The sequence below is a fragment of the Hyla sarda genome, chromosome 3 (genome assembly GCF_029499605.1).
Source record: "Hyla sarda isolate aHylSar1 chromosome 3, aHylSar1.hap1, whole genome shotgun sequence".
Lineage (NCBI taxonomy): Eukaryota > Metazoa > Chordata > Amphibia > Anura > Hylidae > Hyla > Hyla sarda.
Genome location: NC_079191.1, coordinates 297,360,360 through 297,388,120, shown reverse-complemented (window position 1 = coordinate 297,388,120; position 27,761 = coordinate 297,360,360). Strand labels below are relative to the sequence as shown.

At 42.7% G+C, this 27,761-nt stretch overlaps 1 protein-coding gene across 5 annotated transcripts in view; it reads left to right on the top strand.

The window, feature by feature from the left end:
• The window catches only part of TSNAX (translin associated factor X), a 278,657-nt gene that overhangs the window by 176,619 nt on the left and 74,277 nt on the right, over positions 1 to 27,761 (top strand). For 4 of the 5 annotated variants that reach the window (XR_008891422.1, XM_056566931.1, XM_056566929.1 and 1 more), the window contains exon 5: positions 15,328 to 15,440. Coding sequence is in view for 4 of the 5 variants with exons in the window: in XM_056566931.1 (XP_056422906.1) it covers positions 15,328 to 15,440 (113 nt within the window). In the remaining variant the exon portion in view is untranslated. Of the gene's footprint in view, positions 1 to 15,327; positions 15,441 to 17,719; positions 17,783 to 27,761 lie in introns of those variants that run through there. The other variant, XM_056566932.1, reaches the window with a different exon arrangement.

The following is a 27,761-nucleotide window of genomic DNA, read 5'->3' as shown; positions in this document are numbered from 1 at the left end:
ATACAGTGTGATCAGTGATGCACTGATCTAGCCTGTCTGGGTGCACTTTATACCGAGTCCCGGTTGCTATCAGCAACCAGGACCCGCGGCTAATGCTGGACATCGCTGATCGGGCTAATGTCCGGAACTAACCCTTTAGGCATTGCAATCAAAACGGAAGAAACCAAATTCTGACTTGCTCAGTGGGCTGACTGGGGCAACCCTGACGAAATGTCAGCATCCCAATCAGCTGAGAGGATGGTGGGAGGTCCCTTACCTGGCTCCCTGCTGTCCAATTAACAAGACCATGGGAGGCTGGAGCAATGAAGCTCCGATAACAATGATCAATACTGTTTAACAGTGAATGCAATCTAATGATTGCATGTAATAGTACCCTATGGGGACTAAGAAATGGTTAATAAAAAATAAAATAAAGTTAATAAATGTGAATTAGCCCCTTTCCTAATTATAGTTTAAATAACCCCCCTTTTCCTATTTTTAAAATAAAATAATGTTAACAAAAAGAAACATATGTTGCCACGTGCGTAAATGTCTGAATTATTAAAATAAAACATTAATTAAACCGCATGGTCAGTGGAGTACATGTAAAAAGAAATACCAAAGTCCAGAATTGCATAATAAACACAAAAGATCAAAAGACAAAAAATGAGCCTTCATACATTCTCATATAAAGAAAAATGTTAAGTTATAGGGGTCAGAAGAAGACCATTTTAATCATACAAATTTTCGTACAAAAAGCTAATATTTAGATAATGTGTCATTTTTAGTGTAAAGTGCACTGCATAGAAACGGAGGCTCCCAAAAGTTGCAAATGTTTTTTATTTTATTTTTTTCTTTTACTCCACAAATAAGTATTTTTTTCTTTTACCGTATATTTTGTGGTAAAATAAGTGATGTCATTACAAATATCTATATGTGGTACAAAGAACAAGCTCTAATATGGGTCTTTAGGTGGAAAATTGAAAGCTTTCAAATTTTTTTTTTTTTTTTTTTTTTTATACACCTGAAAAAATTCCTGATCTATGCAGGGACAGCTGCGCTGGAAAATGCTGTATGGTGGCAGCGGGAAGTAGGGATGCTATGCATCCCTACTTCCATCCAAGGATGCTAACATTATGGCTTTTTTGCTTTAAAAAAAAAAAAAAGCCATAATCTCAGCATGCTGCGATTTGGCATATCTTCCAGATCGCAGCAAAATGCCGGGGTCAGGGGGAAAAACGCCAAGCCCCAAAAAACTAAGTGGGTTTGACGTTTTACGTTTCCCTATTGACTCCCCACTAACATTTGTCTGCTGCGTTTATCCCATGGAAAAACACCATGCGGCTGTTATGGTGTGTTTTGGGGCATAACGGCAAAAAAAAAAAAAAAAAAAAAAAGCAAAGTGGAAACCTAGCATTATGGCTAATTGGAATGGGAGGATGAAAAAACAAATGTTCAAAAAAAAAACTGTTGTACATAAAGCAAAACTGTCATTAGTGTCATGGCACTAACCTGCTGCTACAGGCAGGTAGTGCCGATGACCTTGACAACCATACTTACGTGTCCATGATTTGTGCTCCTTTTGTCCTGGTTTCTTCATCTGCTTCCTCCGTTTGGCTGGCAGGCTTGGGGCATGGGCTGTGCTTTGTGATGTCACTGCTGCTGTTTCTCTGTTGAGCCCTGCTACAAACAGGCCTAGGGAAACAGCAGCAGTGACATCAGTAAGCTCCGCCACTGCCCTAACCCTGCCAGCCTAACAGAGATAACATATTAACATACCAGGACAACAGGAGCACGGAGCGCGGTGACACTACTGACAGTTTTCCTTTAAGGGGTTAAATATAACTCCTAGCTTTACAGTGGCACACTATAGCAACTGTAGGTTGCATCTACTACATGCCAACTGGGCGTTTCTATTCATCCATTCTTTCTTCCACAGCACGCCAGGTGAGTTTCTTAAGGTCTTAAAGGGTTACTGTCATTAGTAAGAACATTTTTTTTAAATGCTGGTCAGTGAAGTAATGTGCCCCAAAACCTGTATGCATAATAATATGTATGTTTTTATATGCAAAATACTTTTTTTTTTTAAATATATATATATATATATATCGTATATATCGTATATACTCGAGTATAAGCCGAGTTTTTCAGCACAATTTTTCGTGCTGAAAACACCCCCCCCCCCCCCCCCCCCTCGGCTTATACTTGAGTGAACTCCCCCACCCGCAGTGGTCTTCAACCTGCGGACTTCCAGAGGTTTCAAAACTACAACTCCCAGCAAGCCCGGGCAGCCATCGGCTGTCCGGGCTTGCTGGGAGTTGTAGTTTTGAAACCTCCGGAGGTCCGCAGGTTGAAGACCACTGCGGCCTTCAACATCATCCAGCCCCCTCTCACCCCCTTTAGTTCTGAGTACTCACCTCCGCTCGGCGCTGGTCCGGTCCTGCAGGGCTGTCCGGTGAGGAGGTGGTCCGGTGGGATAGTGGTTCCGGGCTGCTATCTTCACCGGGGAGGCCTCTTCTAAGCGCTTCGGGCCCGGCCTCAGAATAGTCACGTTGCCTTGACAACGACGCAGAGGTGCGTTCATTGCCAACGTACTTCTGCGTCGTTGTCAAGGCAACGCCTCTATTCCGGGCCGGAAGCGCGGAGAAGAGGCGCCCCCGGTGAAGATAGCAGCCCGGAACCACTATCCCACCGGACCACCTCCTCACCGGACAGCCCTGCAGGACCGGACCAGCGCCGAGCAGAGGTGAGTACGCAGAACTAAAGGGGGTGAGAGGGGGCTGGATGATGTTGAAGGCCGCAGTGGTCTTCAACCTGCGGACCTCCGGAGGTTTCAAAACTACAACTCCCAGCAAGCCCGGACAGCCGATGGCTGCCCGGGCTTGCTGGGAGTTGTAGTTTTGAAACCTCTGGAGGTCCGCAGGTTGAAGACCACTGAGGGCGAATGATGAGAAGAGGATGATGAAGGGGGGGTGTGGGGATGATGAAGGGGGTGGGGATGATGACAAGGGGATGATGAAGGGGGGGTGTGGGATGATTACAAGGGGATGATGAAGGGGGGATGTGTGGGATGATAAGGGGATGATGAAGGGGGGATGTGCGGGATGATAAGGGGATGATAAAGGGGGGATGTGCGGGATGATAAGGGGATGATAAAGGGGGGATGTGTGGGATGATAAGGGGATGATGAACGGGGGATGTGTGGGATGATAAGGGGATGATGAAGGGGGGATGTGTGGGATGATAAGGGGATGATGAAGGGGGGATGTGTGGGATGATGACAAGGGGATGATGATGAGGATGTTAATGACTGGTCTGGATGATGACAGGGGGGGATGAGGTATTTCCCACCCTAGGCTTATACTCGAGTCAATAACTTTTCCTGGGATTTTGGGTTGAAATTAGGGGTCTCGGCTTATACTCGGGTCGGCTTATACTCGAGTATATACGGTATGTATTACTGTGCTCACTCTGCTTGCAGACCTCCTAAGGGCTGGGGGCATTTCTTTAGAACCATTACAAACGTATTCCTTTCCTCCCCCCTCCCTCCCCTCTCTTTTGCCGTGAGGTATACATAAACATTTTTACATTTGCAAATCTTTGTGTCTAAAGTGCATGCTTTTTATAACTTTAATGCAGCCATATGGAACCTATATAATGCAAATACACAAGAAATCGGTTCATAAAATTACCAAAGAGAAATCATAGAAATAATTTTGCATGTTAATAATAATTTAGTATCTTGTATTGCTTGTTAGTGTGCATGTACATGCCACTTTTCTGGAAAGTCTGCAAACTGTCTGCATCTTGTCTGGATCTCACATTTGTTCAGCTCATACTCTTAAAAGCTGGATTATACACTGCACTGAGACACCCCCTTCCCCTCAGAAAAATGGACCATGGTTCCTTTGCAAAATTAAAGGGGTTCTCCGGTGCTTAGACATCTTATCCCCTATCCAAAGGATAGGGGATAAGTTGCCTGATCGCGGGAGTCCCGCCGCTGGGGACCCCCGGGATCTTGCACGCGGCACCCCGTTTGTAATCAGTCCCTGGAGCGTGTTCACTCCGGGTCTGATTACCGACGACCACAGGGCCGGTGGCATGTGACATCACGCCTCCGCCCCTACAAGCCTACTGGAGGGGGCGTTACAGCTATCATGGGGGCGTGACGTCACACGGGGGTTGAGGCGTGACGTCACACGCTGCCGGCCCAGTGGTCGTCGGTAATCAGACCCGGAGCGAACACGCTTCGGGGACTGATTACAAACGGGGTGCCGCGTGCAAGATCCCAGGGGTCCCCAGCGGCGGGACACCCGCGATCAGGCATCTTATCCCCTAAGATGTCTTAGCACCAGAGAACCCCTTTAAAGAGACAGAGATCCCCAGTGGCCGTTTGCTAAAAATTAGAAAAAAAAAATTTCATCAAATTTTTTATTGAAGTATATTAGGATTAGAATATCAATTATTAAATGAAACATGCCCAGTAGTGCAAAGAACGACAGGCACTCACCATGTGCTGTGATATTTCTTCTTTTATTGGTCAGTACATCAGTGCAGGATAAGGCGGCAGTATGCCGCTACAAGTGCAGGACGCCAATGCATACAGATTGGTGACAGCTGTTTCTTTCCCAGAGGAACTTCAACGGACCATGTCCTCTGACCTGTTTGCTCCTCCTTCAAGTACACTCCCCTTCTAATGACTTGGAACACAGGTGAGTGGAAATTGGATAGAAGTAGAACAGTAAAGTGCAGTGCAAATACAAATATATACAACTTGAAAGATCTATACGCAATGTTATAAGAAGACTCCCATATCTATTCTCTACTTCAATACTGCATTTTCTTGTGCTCATGTTCGCAGGATACATCTTGCTTCTAGTTCTAGTTCTGGTTGTAAAATTTGGGGGAACACCAGAATTTTAGTGAAAAAAATAACAAATTATTTACACATCAAATTTTAATGAGAAGTCGTCAAACACCTGTTAAAGCTCACTGTACCCCTTGTTAAATTCCTTGAGGAGTGTAGTTTCCAAAATAGTATGCCATGTGTTTGTTTTTTGTTTTTTTTTTTTGCTGTCCTGGCACCATAGGGGCTTCCTAAATTTGACATGCCCCCAAAAACCATTTCAGCAAAATTTGCTTATCAAAAGCCAAATGTGACTCTTTCTTTTCTGAGCATTATAGTGCACCCGCAGTGCACTTGATGTCCACACATGGGGTGTTTACATACTCAGAAGAGATGGGGTTACACATTTTGGGGGGCATTTTCTCCTATTACTAAATTATTAAAAAAGTTAAATTTGGGGTAAAGGCAGCATTTTAGTGAAAAAAAAAATTCATTTACACATCCAACTTTAACGAAAAGTCGTCAAACACCTGTGGGGTGTTAAGGCTCACTTTACCCCTTGTTAAGTTCCTTGAGGGGTTTAGTTTCCAAAATAGTATGCCATATGGGGGGGGGGGGGGGTTGCTGTCCTGACACCATAGGGGCTTCGTAATGTGACATGCCCCCAAAAACCATTTCAGAAAAACTCACTCTCCAAAATCCCATTTTTGCTCCTTCCCTTCTGAGCCCTCTACTGCGTCTGCCGAACACTTGACATACACATATGAGGTATTTCCTTACTCGAGAGAAATTGGGCTACAAATTTTGAGACGATTTTTTTCCTTTTACCCCTTGTAAAAATTCTAAAACTTGGGTCCACAAGAACAGGCGAGTGTAAAAAATGAAGATTTTGAATTTTCTCCTTCACTTTTCTGCTATTCCTGTGAAACACCTAAACGGTTAACACACTTACTGAATGTCATTTTGAATACTTTGAGGGGTGCAGTTTTTATAAGGGGGTAATTTATGGGGTATTTCTAATAAGAAGGCCATGTAAATCCACTTCAAACCTGAACTGGTCCCTGAAAAATTCTGATTTTGAAAATTTTGTGAAAAATTGGAAAATTGCTGCTATACTTTGAAGTCCTCGGATGTCTTCCAAAAGTAAAAACATGGCAACTTTATGATGCCAACATAAAATAGACACATTGTATTTGTGAATCAAAAGATAATTTATTTGGAATGTCTATTTTCCTTACAAGCAGAGAGCTTCAAAGTTAGAAAAATGGAAAAAAATGTCATCAAATTTTGGAATTTTTCACCAAGAAATTATGCAAGTATCGACAAAATTTTACCACTAACATAAAGTTAAATATATCAGGAATAAACATTCTCGGAATCAGAATGAAAGGTAAAAGCATCCCAGAGTTATTAATGCTTAAAGTGACAGGGGTCAGATGTGCAAAAAATGCTCCTACAGTGAAAACTGGCCTGGTCCTTAATGGGTTAAAATGATTCCCTACTTATATATGTTTGATTTTGTGGTACTTCTGGAAAAAATCATAGCTACATGCAGGAAAATGTATACGTTTAACCCCTTAAAGGAGTAGTCCAGTAGTGAACAAGTGGTAACCAACTTATCCCCTATCCTAAGGATAGGGGATAAGTTGCAGATCGTGGGGGGTCTGTCCGCTGGGGCCCCCCGCGATCTCCTGTACGGGGCCCCGACAGCCCGCGCACGGAGCGGCGGCCGACACGCCCCCTCAATACAACTCTATGGCAGAGCCGGAGTGCTGCCTTCGGCAATCTCCGACTCTGCCATAGCGATGCTTTGAGGGGGCGTGTCAGCCGCCGCTTCGTGCGGGGGTCGACACCTGCTATCTGGCCGGAGAGCGTGGCCCCTGTACAGAGAGATCGCAGGGGGCCCCAGCGGTCGGACCCCCTGCGATCTCAAACTTATCCCCTATCCTTAGGATAGGGGATAAGTTTTTCACCACTGGAATACCCCTTTAAGGACTTAGCCCTTTTGCAATTCTGACCACTGTCACTTTAAACATTAATAACTTTACTTATCATTCTGATTCCCAGATTGTTTTTTTGTGACATATTCTACTTTAACATAGTGGTACAATTTTATGGTAACTTGCATCCTTTCTTGGTGAAAAATCCCAACATTTGATGAAAAAAATGAAAATTTAGCATTTTTCTAATTTTGAAGCTCTCTGTAAGGAAAATGGATATTCAAAATAAAAAAATTTTTGGTTCACATATACAATATGTCTACTTTATGTTTGCATAATAAAATGTATGAGTTTTTACTTTTGGAAGACACCAGAGGGCTTCAAAGTTCAGCAGCAATTTTCCAATTTTTCACAAAATTTTCAAACTCAATATTTTTAAGGGACCAGTTCAGTTTTGAAGAGGATTTGTAGGGTCTTCATATTAGAAATACCCCACAAATGACCCCATTATAAAAACTGCACCCCCCCCCCCCAAAGTATTCAAAATGACATTGTCAGTGTTTTAACCCTTTAGGTGTTTCGCAGGAATAGCAGCAAAGTGAAGGAAAAAATTCAAACTCTTCATTTTTTACACTCGCATGTTCTTGTAGACCCAATTTTTGAATTTTTGCAAGTGGTAAAAGGAGAAAATTTTTACTTGTATTTGTAGCCCAATTTCTCTTGAGTAAGCACATACCTCATATGTCTATGTAAAGTGTTCGGAGGGCGCAGCAGAGGGCACAGAAGGGAAGGACCGACAAGGGGATTTTGGAGAGAAAATTTTTCTGAAATGGTTTTTGGGGGGCATGTCATCTTTAGGAAGCCCCTAGGATGTCAAAACATCAAAAAAAAAAAAACACATGGCATACCATTTTGGAAACTAGACCCCTCGGGGAATGTAACATGGGATAAAGTGAGCCTTAATACCCCACAGGTGTTTCATGACTTTTGCAAATGTAAAAAAAATTTGAAGCCCAATTTCTGCAGATTCAGAAAACACCCCATATGGGGGTGAAAAGTGCTCTGCTGGCGCACTACAGGTCTCAGAAGAGAAGAAGTCACATTTGGCTTTTTGGAAGCAAATTTTGCTCTGGGGACATGCCGCATTTAGGAAGCCCCTATGGTGTCAGGACAGCAAAAAAAAAAAAAACACATGGCATACCATTTTGGAAACTAGACCCCTTGGGGAACGTAACAAGGGGTAAAGTGAACCTTAATACCCCACAGGGGTTTCACGACTTTTGCATATGTAAAAAAAAAAAAAATTGCCTAAAATACTTGGTTTCCCAAAAATTTCACATTTTTACAAAGGGTTAAAGCAGAAAATACCCCCCAAAATTTGAAACCCAATTTCTCCTGATTCAGAAAACACCCCATATGGGGGTGAAAAGTGCTCTGCTGGCACACTACAGGTCTCAGAAGAGAAATAGCCACATTTGGCTTTTTGGAAGCAAATTTTGCTCTTAGGAAGCCCCTATGGTGCCAGGACAGCAAAAAAAAAAAAAACACATGGCATACCATTTTGGAAACTAGACCCCTTGGGGAAGGTAACAAGGGGTAAAGTGAACCTTCATACTCCACAGGGGTTTCACGACTTTTGCATATGTAAAAAAAAAAAAATGGGGGCATGCCGCATTTAGGAAACCCCTAAAGCCGACTTTGGCATATGTAAAAAAATAATAATTTTTACCTAAAATGCTTGGTTTCCCCAAAATTTCACATTTTTACAAAGGGTTAAAGCAGAAAATACCACGCATTTAGGGGTATGCATGCCGCATTTAGGATGCCCCTATGGTGCCAGGTTAGTAAAAAAAAAAAAAACACATGGCATTACCTTTTGGAAACTAGAACAGTGTTACAGTGAGTACTTACACCTCACAGGTTTTTTGAACAGTGGGCCGTAAAAGTGAAAATTTTTTTTTTTTTTGCACTATATTACATAGTTACATAGTTACATAGTTAGTACGGTCGAAAAAAGACATATGTCCATCAAGTTCAACCAGGGAATTAAGGGGTAGGGGTGTGGCGCGATATTGGGGAAGGGATGAGATTTTATATTTCTTCATAAGCATTAATCTTATTTTGTTCCAGGAATGTATCTAATCCTGTTTTAAAGCTGTTAATTGTTCCTGCTGTGACCAGTTCCTGAGGTAGACTGTTCCATAAGTTCACAGTTCTCATGGTAAAGAAGGCGTGTCGCCCCTTGAGACTAAACTTTTTCTTCTCCAGACGGAGATAGTGCCCCCTCGTCCTTTGGGGGGGTTTAACCTGGAACAGTTTTTCTCCATATTTTTTGTATGGGCCATTAATATACTTATATACGTTTATCATATCCCCCCTTAAACGTCTCTTCTCAAGACTAAACAATTGTAACTCCTTTAATCGCTCCTCATAGCTAAGATGTTCCATGCCCCATATTAGTTTAGTCGCGCGTCTCTGCACCCTTTCCAACTCCGCAGTGTCCCTTTTATGGACAGGTGCCCAAAACTGAACAGCATATTCCAGGTAAGGCCGTACCAATGATTTATAAAGGGGGAGTATTATGTCCCTGTCCCTTGAGTCCATATTGATAGTGTTACCCCAAATGTTTCATTTTCACATTGGGTAATAGGGCAAAAGGCCCCCAAAATTGGTAGAACAACTTCGTCTGAGAAAAAAGAATACCCCATATGTTGATGTAAATTGCTCTGTGGACGTACTACAATACTCAGAATAGAAGGAGTGAAACTTTGTTGAAATTGATGGCTCATGGTGGCTCATCATCTGAACTAGATGATGAGGAGGACGATGAAATAAGGAAGGTGGGGTCTTCATCGTCCTCTGAGATGCTTTCAGAGTCGGAGGCAAGTATGGCATATGCCTCCTCCGCCGAAAATTCTCTGCGGGCCATTTCCCTACTCTAATGTGGATACGGGGGTGTGTGTGTGGGGGGAAAAACTTTATTTGTGTATGTGCTGCGTGTGGTGTGGTGCGATACTACCTCCCTAACCCGCCCTAACCTAACTAAACTAACCCGCCCTAACAGAAAAAAAATATATATAAAAAAGGGGACTTAAAAAAAAAAAAAAAAAGGGGGACTTCTAGCGCAAAAAAAGCCCTACGCCCAAAAAAAGTGTTTATCTAATCAGTAGTGTGCTCACTGATTAGCGCTTGTGGCGGCAGGGGGCGCAGAAGTCAGTGGGGGGTCCGGCCACTCAGCCCAGAACAGTGGCTGGTGGCTTGTACACAGACCCCACACAAAGAACCCGAAAAATAAAATAAAAAAAACGCTTAACCCCGAAAAAATGCTTAACCCCGCCTGAACCCCAAAAAAACGCTGATCAGTGATAAATCACCGACAGCGGTGGGACAGGCTGCACACACAGGTACGGTCCGTCCACACAGTACACGCCTGCTACTGGTGGCACGGACCGCCTATGGGTGCAAAAAAGCGCTAGAAAACCCGGAAAAAAGCACCGGCACCACAAAAAAAAACGCTGATCAGTACTACGGGACTGATCAGCTGCGGGTGGGCTTTAACAAACGGTGGCGGACCGCTCTTTTATAACTAAGAGGGTCCGCACACACACTTATCTGCGCCAAAAAAATATGCTGGCGGCAGACCGCAGCGACCCAGCAGGGCCGGGGTCACGCAGCTAAAGGTGCTACGGACACCCACTGAGGTACGCTGGGGAAAAAAAAGACTTTTTTTTTTACCCTAACCTGTCCCTACCTAATCTAAAGCTATCCCTGGGGATTTCTGTGCCAAGGGGCCACAGAAAGGGGGCAAGGGGCACTTTTTTTTTACTGAGGGGATGGTGGGCAGCACAGGGCTCTGTCCTGCTCACCAGATCTCTGTGAAATGGCGGGCAGAAGGGAGCAACATGCTCCCAGCCCCCACCATCCCCTCCCATTACACTGTGATTGGTGTGGCCACTTTGGCCACCCAATCACACTGTAGTGGGGGCGGTGGCAACAATGCCAGCCCCCAGTACAACACTGATGATGATTGGTGGTGTATATTACACCACCATTCATCATCTATATCCGGGTCACAGGGTCACACGTGACCTTGATGACCCGGAACCGCTGCAGAACGCCGGTAAGTAGTTATAGGCCGGTATATTGAAATCAGCAGACATCCGGCTCCGATCCCCGTCCGGCGAGCGGCGGGGAATGGAATCGCAGCGCATCGCTCGTCTGAATTGACGAGCGATGCGCTGCGATCGCCGACATGGGGGGTCATCATGACCCCCCTGGGCGATATGCCGCGATGCCTGCTGAACGATTTCAGCAGGCATCGGGCACCGTCTCAAATGTCCTGAGTCCTTAAGGACTCGGAAAAGGGGCCGTTTGAGTACGTCCTGCGTCCTTAAGGGGTTAAAAATATTCTCTTCTGACCCCTATAATTTTTTTATTTTTCCGCCCCGGTTTGAGGGCTAACTTTTTTGCGCCGTGATATGAAGTTTTTATAGGTACCGTTTTTGTTTTGATCTGACTTTTTGATCATTTTTTATTAATTTTTTAATGGTATAAAAAGTTACCAAAAATACGCTATTTTGGACTTTGGAATCTTCTTTACGTCTACGCCATTGACCGTGCACTTTAATTAACGATATATTTTTATAGTTCAGACATTTACGCACGCGGCGATACCACATATGCTTGTTTTTATTTACACAGTTGTTTTTTTTGTGGGAAAAGGGGGTGATTCAAACTTTTATTAGGGGATGGGTTAAATCACATTTATTAACACTTTTTTTTTCACCTTTTTTATTTTTTGCAGTGTTATAGCTCCCATAAGGGGCTATAACAAGGCACACACTGATCTTTTACACTGATCACTGGCATGTTTTAACATGCTATTAATCAGTGTTATCGGCGCTTGACTGCTCCGGCCTGGATCTCAGGCACGGAGCAGTCATTCGCCGATCGGACACCGAGGAGGCAGGTACGGATCCTGTAAGCCGTTCGGTCCCGAACAGCCTGACTGAGCTGCCAGGATACTTTCAGTTTCACTTCAGACACGCCGGATCAGTGATGTCCTGTATTAGCCGCGGGTCCAGGCCATTGATGGTCGCCGGGACTGACCCGATATGACGCGGGAGTCGTCGCAGGACGTAAATATACGTCCTGCGTCGTTAAGGAGTTAATACTGTACAAAATGCTAAATACACAAAGAAACTTATGTTTATCAGTTTACAGAAACTCATTATACAAGAAGGTCAAGATAATATCAGGAGACTGCGAGAACTAGAACACAGATGGATCCTGCGAACACAAGCACAAGAAAATGCAGGATTGAATGACAGAATAGATATGGGACATGTAAAAGAGAAAGAAAAAGAAATTCACTGCAATAAGTAGCACACCAAAAAATCATACTCCAAGAATTTTTATTATGCTCAAAAAATTATTAAATAGCAGAACAATGTATTGCACACACATTACTCAGTACAAAAGGGGTTTAAAAACATCAAAAAAACTGACTCAAAAGAGCCAGTGCACAACCTAGGAGAGGGGCCATGAACCCCCTCACCTAAAGACACCCGTCCTCAATACACAATAATACAATGTAAAATAGCCTCCACAGTACTGGAGCCTGCCAGCCCACTTGCTCAATAAATAATAAAGAATGCACAATGAAAGTTATAATTTGTGTTCATTAGAAACACTATAATCTCAATACTTGCGCAGTATGGACAAGAAGCAAGCGTCCCAGACCGGAGTGAGGCAATATGGAATCCACAATGCAAAGACAGAGGACAGGGTCACAAACTACCCCACGCATTCCGTCGCCTAAATGGCAACTTCCTCAAGGGTGTTGTGCCATCAAAGGAAGACAACATTTATATACTGAGTAGTAAATTGGCCATACCTTTCAGATGGGAGATGTTTGGTAATCTGTGCACGCCAAGGCCACTTCCGACCTTGCACGTCACTTCCATGCGTCCGTGCGTGTCAGTCTACGCCCATCTGGAACGCAGAGTGACATGCACTACATCATATCCACTGCGCGCAATTGCAGACGCAGTTGATATGATGTAGTGCATGTCACTCTGCGTTCCAGCTGGGCGTAGACTGACACGCACGGACGCATGGAAGTGACGTGCAAGGCCGGAAGTGGCCTTGGCGTGCACAGATTACCAAACATCTCCCATCTGAAAGGTATGGCCAATTTACTACTCAGTATATAAATGTTGTATTCCTTTGATGGCACAACACCCTTGAGGAAGTTGCCATTTAGGCGACGGAACGCGTGGGGTAGTTTGTGACCCCGTCCTCTGTCTTTGCATTGTGGATTCCATATTGCCTCACTCCGGTCTGGGACGCTTGCTTCTTGTCCATACTGCGCAAGTATTGAGATTATAGTGTTTCTAATGAACACAAATTATAACTTTCATTGTGCATTCTTTATTATTTATTGAGCAAGTGGGCTGGCAGGCTCCAGTACTGTGGAGGCTATTTTACATTGTATTATTGTGTATTGAGGACGGGTGTCTTTAGGTGAGGGGGTTCATGGCCCCTCTCCTAGGTTGTGCACTGGCTCTTTTGAGTCAGTTTTTTAGATGTTTTTAAACCCCTTTTGTACTGAGTAATGTGTGTGAAATACATTGTTCTGCTATTTAATAATTTTTTGAGCATAATAAAAATTCTTGGAGTATGATTTTTTGGTGTGCTACTTATTGCAGTGAATTTCTTTTTCTTTCTCTTTTACATGGTCTATTTCCCTTTCACTGAGTAGCACCCAGTATAATTAAATAGGTGAGCCCCCCTTTTTTAGTTTTTTAGAATAGATATGGGAGTCTTTCTATAACATTGCGTATAGATTTTCAAGTAGTGTATATATATATATATATATATATACAGTATGTGTGTGTGTGTGTATACATATATATGTGTGTGTGCATATATATATATATATGTATGTATTTGCACTGAACTTTACTGTTCTACTTGTATCCAATTTTCACTCACCTGTGTTCCACGTCACTAGAAGGGGAGTGTACGGTCCGGTCGGCTCATTTTTGCGCCGTATGCGCTTTTACAACCGGACCTAAAACCGTGGTTGACCACAGTTTTAGGTCCGGTTGTAAAAGCGCATACGGCGCAAAAATGAGCCGACCGGACCGAACGTTTCACTCCGGCCGGCTCATTGAAATGAATGACATACGGGAGCGCATACGGTGACATACGGGAGCGCAAGGTTTTAGCTCCCCCCTGCCGTATGCGCTCCCGTATGGGAGAAAACGTAGTGTGAACCCACCCATATTTGGGAGGTTAGCAGTGCCTGCACTTTCTGCATCTACACATTTGTGAGTCTTAAATGAAAAAAAGTAGCTTTTAACGACAGTAACGCTTTAATAAGAGCCTTATGTCTTTAGCATAGTGACTGTTCATTACATCTTCTTTTAACTTGTTAATTTTAGATACTCTACTTTGACATACTTACACCCCATAGGGATTACTTATGTACCTTAACCTGCATTGTTCAGATATTACTAGTATCCATAATTATATTTTTCTGTTGTTTGTCATATATATATATATATATATATATATATATATATATATATAGTACAACCGTTCATGTGGTAGGTGTTGAAATAAGTCCTATTGAACCTTTATATATGATTTATTTCATAGTTTTACCGTGAATGGATTTTGTTGTGTATATGCTAATACACAATGTATACTTTTATATGTTTAATTGTACTTCAAATGCTACAAGTTTATCTGAGATTTGTTACCTCACACAATCCACTCTACTATACTTTTTTACTTTAAAAGGGTACTCCGCCCTAGATATCTTATCCCATATCCAAAGGATAGGGGATAAGATGTCTGATCGCGGGGGTCATCACTTCACTGCCTCGAGTCATCACTTCACGGAGCTAAGTTTGCTTCATGCGTGATGACTCATGATACAGGGGCCGGAGTATCGTGACGTAGTGGCTCTGCCCCCCTCGTGACGCCCGTCAATGCAAGCCTATGGGAGGGGGCGTGGGGCCGTCATGCTCTCTCCCATAGACTTGCATTGAGGGGGCAGAGCATGACGTCACGATACTCCGGCCTTTGTATCATGAGTCATCACGCACAGAGCAAACTTAGCTCCGTGCAGTGATGACTTGGGGTGCTGCAGGAGAGATTACATGTGCCCCCAGCAGAGGGACCCCCGTGATCAGACATCTTCTCCCCTATCCTTTGAATAGGGGCTAAGATTTCTAGGGCGGAGTATCCCTTTAAGTACAGCAGTGTAAATGTACAGATTCCTTGTAGATAGTCAGAAGTCAGAAGGGTGCATATACGTGAGAAAAATCCAATGACGCTCTCAAAATTTCTGTCATGTATTTAGATGTGTGTGTATACCCTAATATTCAATTTATTGTCTTATTTGGTCATTAGGAACTAAGAAGCTTCATATGATTTAATATTTTTTTACCACCAGTTTTCACAAATGTATATGTGAAGCAATAATGAGTTATGTGTAATCAATTACACTAGATATGATGTACTATTTAATTGTTTCCCTGTTTTATGTAGGAATTCAAGAATATGTTGAAGCTGTCACATTTCAACATTTTATTATGAACAGAAAACTTCTAAGCCTTTCGGATATTAACAATGAACTAATATTTAAAGATGGTGGTTATGCTGTAAGTATATACACTCAAGTTTTGTTATGAATACTTAGAGTTTAGAAATAATATTTATATTGGGTTTTTAGCTACATAGTTTGTAAGGTAAAAAAAAGAAAAGAAAAGATGAGTCCATCAAGCTCAGTCTTAAACCATACTGTGTTGATCCAGAGGAAGGCAATAATCCCCCAATGAGACTGATGTCAATTGCCCCATAACAGAGGAAACATTTCTTCCTGACTTCAATATAACATTCTGAATAAAGGTCTGGATCAATGCACTACCCCCATAAATCTAGTATCCATAACTTATAATAGTATATTTTTCCAGAAAAACATCCAGGTCTCCTTTGAACTTGTTTCAGTCAACCATCACAAAATCATGTAACAGAGTTCCATTGTGTTACTGTTCTTAGAGTTAAGAATACCTGTCTGGCCTAGGTATTAAAAGATCACCTGAAAGATCTTTGTATTGGTCATTAATATATTTGTACATGGTAATCAAATCGCCACGAAGACATCTTTTTTCCAAATGAAATAACCTCAAGCTTCATAACTTGCCCTGGTACTATAATCCTCTCATACCATTAATTAGCTATAAGAATAGAAAGGAGCGTTCCAAAGCGTAGTATATTCAGTGAAGTTATAATATAAAACAAGGGCACATACACAACCATGGCGCAGCATAGAAAAATAGCCAATCGGGCTGCAGGCCTTCCACCTAGCGAAAATGGATGAGGGTGACAAAGATAATTAATGAATAGATAAACTTGCTTCAGAGAGTGGTGGGTACATCCAGAGCTGAACGAACCACACGGAAGGTAAAAGCCAATAAAGATACTTCCCAAGGTGCAACGTGTTTTGCAGCACAGCAGGCTGCTTCATCAGGCATGACAACTAGGTAATGGACAACTGTCTGCTGTGCTGTGACATGCATTGCATCTGCATTATCAAACCTTTGTTGGCTTTTACCTGCTTCGTTTGACTACCCTACTGCCTTATCCTTCAGTACCTCGTCTTGCCCAGCTACCTGTGTTATCGAGCTGTGGCGGGGGTAGCGACCTGGGTGTCACCTGCCTCAGTAAGCCCATCCTGCCTTGCGGTGGGCTCTGGGGAAGACCAGCGGCACCTTAGATTCCGCTCCCCGATGCGTCATCAGCTACACAGGTTAGAGGATCCACATCCATCTCCGTTACAGACAGAAAGAAGTTTGACAGGAGTCCATGCAGGAGTATTCACCTAAAAATAAAATGGGGAAAAAAAGGGATTTAGATAAATCAAAATTTGGCCCTGTTCCGCCGTCCCCTTTACTGCCGCTGCTCCGTTCTGCTGTCTGAATCATGTGGTCTTATGGAGGAGCATGTGACACTCACGACACTCCACCTCCTCCCCTGCGCCCAGCGTAACGCTACGGAGGAAGCAGAGTGACGTGTATGTCATATTCTCCTCCATAAGACCACATGAGTCAGACAGCAGAACGGAGCAGCTGCAGTAAAGGGACAGTGGAGCGGCGACAGGCAGCCCTCTGCTGGCTAAAAGGGAGGTCCTGCTGGCTAAAAGGGAGGTCCTGCTGGCTAAAAGGGAGGTCCTGCTGGCTAAAAGGGAGGTCCTGCTGGCTAAAAGGGAGGTCCTGCTGGCTAAAAGGGAGGTCCTGCTGGCTAAAAGGGGGTCTTGCTGGCTAAAAGGGGGGGGGGGGGTCCTGCTGGCTAAAAGGGGCGGGGGTCCTGCTGGCTACAGGATGGCTGATACAAATGTCTGCAGGGGGGCTGTGGTCTACAGGGTGGGCTGCTGTCTAATGTCTGCAACTATCTATACTACTTAGAAGGGGATACTACCTACTATTAAAGGCAATCTTACAGAGTCACCTGTACTAACTTCAATTTATAGGTAGATAGTGCAGGTCACCCGGTTTCTACCGCTGCTCACCATGTGATCATCGGTCATCGGTTTCGCCGCCAATGCAAATTCTTGTTCTGTCCAATGGAGAAGAGAGAAATCTTGGCTCATACTACAGCAGCCGCCTCCATTGTACACAACAAGGAACCCACATATCATACGGTAAGCAGCGCCAGAAACCGAGTCACCATGCTGTCAGATTCCCTTTAGAATAAAAGTACTCATACTTGGTATCGGCGAGTACTAGAATTAAAGTATCGGTACTCGTACTCGGTCTTATAAAAATGGTATCGGGATGCTGAAATACCCAACCACTTTTCGTCTTCAATGCTCTTGCGGATGGAAGGAGTTTTTCACTCAAAATCTCACGATACATGGCTCCATTCTTTCTTTCCTTTACAGAGATCAGTCGTCCTGGTCCCTTTGCTGAAAAACAGCCCCAAAGCATGATATTTCCACCCCCATGCTTCACAGTAGGTATGGTGTTCTTTGGATGAAACTCAGCATTCTTTCTCTTCCAAACAGGACGAGTTGAGTTTTTTTATCTGAACATATGACATTCTCCCAATCCTCTTCTGAATAATCCAAATGCTCTCTAGCAAACTTCAGACCCGGGAGTGTACTGGCTTAAGCAGGGAGACACGTCTTGCACTGCATGATTTGAGTACCTGGCGGCGTAGTGTGTTACTTATGGTAGCCTTTGTTACTTTGGTCCCAGCTCTATGCAGGTCATTCACTAGGTCCCCGTGTGGTTCTGGGATTTTTGCTCACCGTTCTTGTGATCATTTTGACATCATGGGATGAGATCTTGCATGGAGCCCCAGATTGAGGGACATTATCAGTGGTCTTGTATGTCTTCCATTTTCTAATAATTGCTCCCACAGTTGATCTCTTCACACCAAGCTGCTTGTCTATTGCAGATTCAGCCTTCTCAGCCTGGTGCAGGTGTACAATTTTGTTTCTGGTGTCCTTCAACAGCTCTTTGGTCTTGGCCATAGTGTAGTTTGGAGTGTGACTGTTGTGGACAGGTGTTTTTTATACTGATAACAAGCTTAAACAGGTGCCATTAATACAGGTAATGAGTAGAGATTAGCGAACTTACAGTAAATTCGATTCGTCACAAACTTCTTGGCTCGGCAGTTGATGACTTATCCTGCGTAAATGAGTTCAGACTTCAGGTGCTCCGGTGGGCTGGAAAAGGTGGATACAGTCCTAGGAAAGAGTCTCCTAGGACTGTATCCACCTTTTCCAGCCCACGGGAGCACCTGAAAGCTGAACTAATTTATGCAGGAAAAGTCATCAACTGCCGAGCCGAGAAGTTTGTGACAAATCGAATTTACTGTAAGTTCGTTCATCTCTAGTAATGAGTGGAGGACAGAGGAGACTCTTAAAGAAAAAGTTACAGGTTTGTGAGAGCCAGAAATTTTGCTTGTTTGTAGGTGACCAAATAATTTTTTTACCGAGGAATTTACAAATTAATAATATATTAATTTATAATATTGAGTTGGAGAGGCTCTTGTCTGACTACCCACCAAATAAACCCGGGCTACCTAATTAGACACTTATACCCAAGGTGTCAGATTGTAGTTTGTCTGTAGAAATATATATATTAGGGCTCAGGGTTTAAGACAACTGGACAGGTTGTGTTTCAAGTAATAGTTAAATTTATTGATTGTATATAATGTGACAATTGAATATTAGATAAAATGTAAATAGCAGCAACTGCGTCTCACAGGGCCCTTGTGTAGGCGCAGCACCAACTATTAAGAACTATAGCATATGTATAGTACAGTATATAAAATATAAAAATATACTTGTAAAAAATTATAAAAAATATAAAATAAGAATATAGAGACCACCATAAACATATATATAGAGAGGGATCTGGGTGGGAGAGTCTTAGTCCATCCTCTATGGTAAATAATCTCCTCTCATAAAAAAGTCCTGCTCATATAGACCGATTCTGGTATTGTGGTAACCAATGGCAACCATAAGGTTAGTAACCCGTAGCAACCGTTCAGATGAGTCCGGCTATTTAAGCACTTCAACGTTTAAGTAGAAGATATACTTGCTATTTGTAGACAATATTCAACAGAAACAGCTAGTGTGCAGTCACTGTTAATATGCATGCATATTTGTATGATACTTTGTATCTCACCGCTCCCGGACACTGATGCGCTGAACTTCACGGGGATGCTGCGATCTCCTCCTGTTGCGCTGTGTATTCCCACAGTGTGTTAGCACTGAGTAGCTGTCTTGGTAAGCGGCAGCATCACCGGAGACTCGGCCGTCTCCCACAGTGGTGATGTTGGTAGATGGTGGGTTACATAGTTACATAGTTACATAGTTAGTACGGTCGAAAAAAGACATATGTCCATCAAGTTCAACCAGGGAATTAAGGGGTAGGGGTGTGGCGCGATATTGGGGAAGGGATGAGATTTTATATTTCTTCATAAGCATTAATCTTATTTTGTTCCAGGAATGTATCTAATCCTGTTTTAAAGCTGTTAATTGTTCCTGCTGTGACCAGTTCCTGAGGTAGACTGTTCCATAAGTTCACAGTTCTCATGGTAAAGAAGGCGTGTCGCCCCTTTAGACTAAACTTTTTCTTCTCCAGACGGAGGGAGTGCCCCCTCGTCCTTTGGGGGGGTTTAACCTGGAACAGTTTTTCTCCATATTTTTTGTATGGGCCATTAATATACTTATATACGTTTATCATATCCCCCCTTAAACGTCTCTTCTCAAGACTAAACAATTGTAACTCCTTTAATCGCTCCTCATAGCTAAGATGTTCCATTCCCCATATTAGTTTAGTCGCGCGTCTCTGCACCCTTTCCAACTCCGCAGTGTCCCTTTTATGGACAGGTGCCCAAAACTGAACAGCATATTCCAGGTAAGGCCGTACCAATGATTTATAAAGGGGGAGTATTATGTCCCTGTCCCTTGAGTCCATGCCTCTTTTGATACATGACAATATCCTGCCGGCTTTGGAAGCAGCAGCCTGACATTGCATGCTATTCTGTAGTCTGTGATCTACAAGTACACCCAGATCCTTCTCTACCAGTGACTCTGCCAGTTTAATCCCCCCTAAGACATACGATGCATGCAGGTTATTAGTACCCAGATGCATAACTTTACATTTATCCACATTGAACCTCATTTGCCAAGTGGATGCCCAGACACTTAGTCTATCCAAGTCATCTTGTAACTTATGCACATCCTCTATAGACTGTACTGTGCTACGAAGCTTGGTGTCATCTGCAAAGATAGAAACAGAGCTGTTAATACCATCCTCTATATCATTAATAAATAAATTAAACAGCGGGCCCAGTACAGAACCTTGGGGTACACCACTAATAACCGGGGACCAATCAGAGTACGAATCATTGACCACCACTCTCTGGGTACGATCCATGAGCCAGTGTTCAATCCAGTTACAAACTAAAATTTCCAAACCCAAAGACCTTAACTTACCTGTCAGACGTCTATGAGGGACAGTATCAAATGCTTTAGCAAAATCCAGAAACACTATATCCACAGCCATTCCTCTGTCAAGGCTTCTACTCACCTCTTCATAAAAGCAAATTAGATTGGTTTGACAATTTCTATCCTTAGTAAACCCATGCTGGCTATCACTTCTAATACAATTATCCCCTATGTATTCCTGTATGTAATCCCTTATAAGTCCTTCAAACAATTTACCCACAATGCACGTTAAACTTACCGGTCTATAGTTTCCTGGGGAAGACCTAGAGCCCTTTTTGAAGATTGGCACCACATTCGCCTTGCGCCAGTCCCTTGGCACAATACCAGACACCAGAGAATCTCTAAATATCATGAACAGGGGTACAGATATTACTGAACTTACCTCTCTAAGAACTCTTGGGTGTAGTCCATCCGGTCCTGGGGATTTGCTTACATTTATATCACTTAACTTACCTTGTACCATCTCTACATTAAGCCAGTTCAGTACATTACATGATGTGTTACCAGCACTGACCTGGCCAATGTCAGCTCCTTCTTCCATAGTGTATACAGAACTAAAGAACCCATTCAGTAGCTCCGCCTTCTCTTGATCGCCTGTGACAACCTCCCCATTATCATTATTAAGGGGTCCTACATGCTCTGTCCTTGGTTTTTTTGCATTTATATGTCTAAAAAAATATTTAGGATTAGTTTTGCTTTCTTTGGCCACCTGTCTCTCATCTTGAATTTTTGCTGTTTTTATTACATTTTTACAGATTCTATTAAGCTCCTTGTACTGTTTAAATGTTATAGCTGACCCATCAGATTTGTATTTTTTGAAGGCTATTTTTTTGTTGTTTATTGCTCTTTTAACATCATGTGTCAGCCATGTAGGATTTAGTTTTAATCGTTTATATTTGTTCCCCTTTGGTATATATTTAGCTGTATAGTTATTTAGAGTTGATTTAAAGATGTCCCATTTACCTTCTGTATCAGTATTTGAGAACACCTCCCCCCAGTCTATGTCCTGTAGTGCAGATCTCAGCCCAGGGAAATTTGCCTTTTTAAAGTTATATGTTTTTGCCTTCCCCGCCTGTCTTTGTTTTCTACATTTTAAGTCAAAAGTAACTATATTGTGGTCGCTATTCCCAAGGTTTTCCCGCACAGTTACATTACCAACCAGCTCTGCGTTGTTGGAAATGATCAGATCCAACAAGGCATCACTTCTTGTTGGGTCCTCCACAAACTGGCCCATAAAATTATCCTGCAATAAATTTAGGAATTGTCGCCCCTTTGTAGTTTTAGCCAACCCCGGACCCCAATCTATATCTGGATAGTTAAAATCTCCCATTATTACCACTGTACCTTGCGGGTGGTGTTGTCGCAGCGGTTCTGCGGATGCGCACGTACATGTGCCGGTGGCGTCCTCGTGGCAGCGAGGCGCGGATGTCTCCTTCACCGGGTGTCGGGTGATTGACAGTTTATTGTCCGGTATCGGACTGCTATTGACTTAAGCAGGGCAAATATACTGGTGGTCTCAATAGGTATTGAGGGGACGCTGCAACAACACCACCCGCAACCCACCATCTACCAACATCACCACTGTGGGAGACGGCCGAGTCTCCGGTGATGCTGCCGCTTACCAAGACAGCTACTCAGTGCTAACACACTGTGGGAATACACAGCGCAACAGGAGGAGATCGCAGCATCCCCGTGAAGTTCAGCGCATCAGTGTCCGGGAGCGGTGAGATACAAAGTATCATACAAATATGCATGCATATTAACAGTGACTGCACACTAGCTGTTTATGTTGAATATTGTCTACAAATAGCAAGTATATCTTCTACTTAAACGTTGAAGTGCTTAAATAGCCGGACTCATCTGAACGGTTGCTACGGGTTACTAACCTTATGGTTGCCATTGGTTACCACAATACCAGAATCGGTCTATATGAGCAGGACTTTTTTATGAGAGGAGATTATTTACCATAGAGGATGGACTAAGACTCTCCCACCCAGATCCCTCTCTATATATATGTTTATGGTGGTCTCTATATTCTTATTTTATATTTTTTAAAAATTTTTACAAGTATATTTTTATATTTTATATACTGTACTATACATATGCTATAATTCTTAATAGTTGGTGTTGCGCCTACACAAGGGCCCTGTGAGACGCAGTTGCTGCTATTTACATTTTATCTAATATTCAATTGTCATATTATATACAATCAATAAATTTAAATATTACTTGAAACACAACCTGTCCAGTTGTCTTAAACCCTGAGCCCTAATATATATATTTCTACAGAATTTACAAATTTACCAGTTAATTCATTAGAAATCCTACAATGTGATTTTCTGTATTCTTTCCCCCATTCTGTCTCTCATAGTTGAAGTGTACCTATGATGAAAATGACAGGCCTCTCTCATCTTTTTAAGAGGGAGAATCTGCACAATTGAGGGCTGACTAAATACTTTTTTCCCCACTGTAACATGCCACAGGGGAGCAGCAGACAGCAAAAACAGCAACAATAGTAGCAACCCCCCCCCCCCTAAATGCAGAGCTACATGGGCTGAGATAAGGGCCCAGGAGTATCTGTTGAGGCCTCAAGAACCAACCAACCATCCAATCCTCGTAAAATATTTAGGGCATGAAAGCGGGCCCACATTTCAGAAAAGGACAGGAATGATTGGTCCTCCCCAAACAAATGAACAGCAAACTTTACTCTATGGGTGCCCCAGAAACCAGCCTCTAGCTCCCGAAGGTGAGTTATATGTACATTCGCCCACATAGGTGTTATAGGAGAGACGACCGGTTGTGGGAAGCACCCAGACACCAGAGACCAAACCGCAACCAGAGTTTTAATAGGACCCAGTTAAGAAGAGGAGGAAGAATACCTGTACAGCATGCTAGTAAGACTTTCATACGAGCCCATGAGAGCCCCGAACAGGGCAGTAGCAACATTAGAAAGATTCAGGTCAATCCACCAGGCTGAGAAGCAAGGAAGTAGTTATGTATATTAGGAGCTGCCAACCCATCTTGCTGCTTTGGCGCCTGGACAAGAGCCTGACTGAATCTAAGAGGTTTATCCTGTCAGTAGAGGGATCTTAGAGTGCCATTTAGTTGATTAATAAAACATCTAGGAGGGATAGTAGGTGATAGGTGAAATGGGTAGAGGAATTTAGGGAGAAAGATCATTTTAAATATATTCGACCTGCCCACCAATGACAAAGGGAGGGAAGAACAGGGCCGAAGCCTGTCCTCTCTCCTGGTCAGTTGAGGCTCCAGATTAAAGGGAAGGAACTCAGTCAAGAAGGTGGAAAACTCCACCCCCAAGTAGCACAACCTATCCACCACCTGCAAGCCAACCGGGAGGGAGGATGGAAGGGGCAAACCACCAGAAAGGGGCATCAAGGACAGCTTGGCCCAGTTGACCCACAGGTCCAAAAAGGATCCAAACTGATCAAGGAGGCCAAACAATGAGCCCAGGGAACCCTCAGCATTCGCCAGATAGTCCAGGTTATTGTCCACCTAAATGGAAACCTTCTCCAAACGGGCAAACAGGAGAGGAGACAATGGGCATCCCAGACATGTACCCCTTTCCAGGGAAACGCGTCAGAGACATCAAGATTTATGCAAATCTTCGCCCTAGTCCGGTCATACAGGAGGTGGCAGACCCAGGCTCTGAACCTTGGACCAAAGCGGAGGACACATAGCAAACTCCAGAGATAATGCCACTCCAGCAAAGCCAACAGAGGCATCATCTCCAGCTGCAGCAATATTTAGCTGGAGCCGCCAGACATCATTTCAATATCTACATTGAGTAGGGCTATAGGTCGGAAAGAGTCTGGCAAAGTATCCTTACCAAGCTTCAGGAGAACTACAATTAAGGTTTCCCTTATCGAGTAAGAAAGAGGGCCTTTTTCAGCAACTACTCGATATAGTGTCAACAGAATAGGAACCAACCTCTCCTCCTTCATCCTGTACCAGTCCCTTACCATGTAATCAAAGCCATGGGTTTTCTCCGGGGGCAGTTTTTGAATGGTCTGGGCATCTTCCTGTGCCAAGGAAGGAGTATCCAAGGCAGAGGACTGAGTAGGGTTCAGAGAGTCAGGAGTAAACTCTCAAAGCACTTGGGCGACTCACCTTCACTAAGTAAGCCAACAACTTCCCATTCTTGTCCACAAATTCAAAAAGTACCACCTCCAGATCAACAAATGTTTTTTGGACCCTTGCTTTCTGTAAGATCAACAAAGGTCTCTTCACCTTAGCCCAAGATTGTTCATAAGCAGGGGAAAAGTCACATACAACCGCCGCTTCTAGTGCACTAATCTCCGACTGCAGGGTCCTCGCTTTGTCTAAATGTACTTCCCTTTGCCCTGAAACTCCCGCAATAAAGGCCCCCCTTATTGTAGCCTTGTATGCATCCCACTGTACCAGTGTATTAAGATGACTAGCGTTATGGTCTCAGTAATCGACATGCACCACCCCCAGGGCCTCAGAGACGGCCACAGCCTAAAGCCACCCAGAATGCATTTGTCAGAGTGTAGGTGACAAAGGGAGTATATATAGAAAATATGAAGGTGGCTCACTTATTCCCATACAACAGTAACTGAGCTCACAGACTGACACCTGTACCTTTTTAGTGTCTACAAAAATCAATAAAATGCAATAAAACCATTTCGGTGCTCCAAGTAACATAGACAGGGTCACATTTAAAAATGAAATCAAATGTTTAATATTATAACAAAATGAAAAACCTTCTGGTGTGTCACAGGGCCCTTTTGACCCTCTTAAGATTAATTATAGTAAGCACTTAAATGACCACATAAAAGCAAAAATGTTAATCAAATCTTAAAATTGTTGCTCTGTTAGTTATAGACTAAAATGTAAATAAATGAAATGATATGTTCATATAACAAGGTATTCTGTAGCCCTTGAAGTCTTCCTAATGCAGTAGAAAGTTCAACTTTCCTCAGTGCGTAATTAGTTTAGTTTTGCACTTACACAATAAGTGGCACAAGTTTACTGTATCAAGATATTAGTATATTAATCTCAGTATATGATTATTCTCAACTAATCCTTGCACATATATCCACTGGAATGATGATAGTAAACAAGTCAATAATTATGGATTGGTGCACTGCACCTCTCACCTATCCAGTGATCAAAGATAATGCTCCGGACCAGGGGGATTGAGTATATATATTGAGCTGTCGTGGTCGGCTCTGTCGCATTCCTGGGTGATAAGCTGTCTGTGCTACTGTCGCACCAGCGTAGTATCAAGGCGATCTCTGCTCAGGACAGTAATGCATGTACTGGTTGTCAGTGCACAGAGGCACCTTATCCTCTGAGGTAGATGTTCCACCAGCCTGAATAGATGAGGTAACGTCCTCATGGAATCCTGGCACAAAATCTTTGATTGACAGGACACTGTTAGTACAAATCCTGATGTTATACTAAAAGTCTGTTGTAAGGCAGCAAGGTGGTCTGCATTAGATATGTAGGCTTGACGTGTTTCAGACCGCCCTTAGGATCTTTCCTCAGCAGCTTTAATATGAGTAATGTATAGTGAACCACTTAGCTTCTATATGTGTGTGTGTATGTCTGTGTGTGTGTATATATATATATATATATATATATATATATATATATATATAGTTGGACCTTCTCGTTCTGCCCATCTTTTACATGGTAATATGCAAAATACAGCATGGATCTAAAATGTCACTATATCAAATTATAAGTAACCCCTAACATAAATCAAAAATGTATGAAACAACAAGGTAGGTAACCTGTATAGGTAACCTGGCATAGAAGGGTCCAATATCTTTTTATAATTCTTTCTATTTTTATGTATTACGTATTAAAGGGAATAATCAGTTTGGGAATCTCCTTCTTCATTAGTGATATCGCAAAAGGTCTCGATGGTAACGTGTGTTTTTTTTCTGATGACACAAAGATATGTAGCAGGGTTGATGTTCCTGGAGGGATATGCCAAATGGAAAAGAATTGAAGAAAACTAGAAGAATGGTCAGAACTCTGGCAACTGAAATTTAAAGGGGTATTCCAGGAAAAAAAACTTTTTTTTTTTTTTAGATCAACTGGCTCCAGAAAGTTAAACAGATTTGTAAATTACTTCAATTAAAAAATCTTAATCCTTCCAATAATTATCAGCTACTGAAGTTGAGTTGTTCTTATCTGTCTGGAACCAGTGCTCTCTGCTGACATCTCTGATTTTCTCAGGAACTGCACAGAGCAGAATAGGTTTGCTATGGAAATTTGCTTCTACTCTGGACAGCTCCCGAGACGTGTCATCAGAGAGCACTTAGACAGAAAAGAACAACTCAACTTCAGTAGCTCATAAGTACTGAAAGTATTAAGATTTTTTAATGGAAGTAATTTACAAATCTGTTTAACTTTCTGGAGAAAGTTGATATATAAAAAAAAGGCGTAAAAACCCTCGGGCAGGGTAGAATAGAATATTTGACACAGTCCTAACCTCCGTATCGGAAGAGAGGGATTTAGGAGTAATTATTTCAGAAGACTTAAAGTTAGAAAGACAATGTAATAGAGCAGCAGGAAATGCTAGCAGAATGCTTGGATGTATAGGGAGAGGTATAAGCAAGAGAAAGAGAGAAGTGCTCATGCCACTGTACAGAACACTGGTGAGACTTCACTTAGAGTATTGTGCGCAGTACTGGAGGCTTTATCTCCAAAAGGATATAGATGCTATAGAGAGAGTTCAGAGAAGAGCTACTAAACTAGTACATACATTGCAGGATAAAACTTACCAGGAAAGGTTAAAGGACCTTAAAGGGGTTATCCAGGAAAAAACTTTTTTATATAAATCAACTGGCTCCAGAAAGTTAAACAGATTCCCGAGACACGTGTCATCAGAGAGCACTTAGACAGAAAAGAACAACCTTAACGTCAGAAGCTCATAAGTACTGAAAGGATTAAGATTTTTTAATAG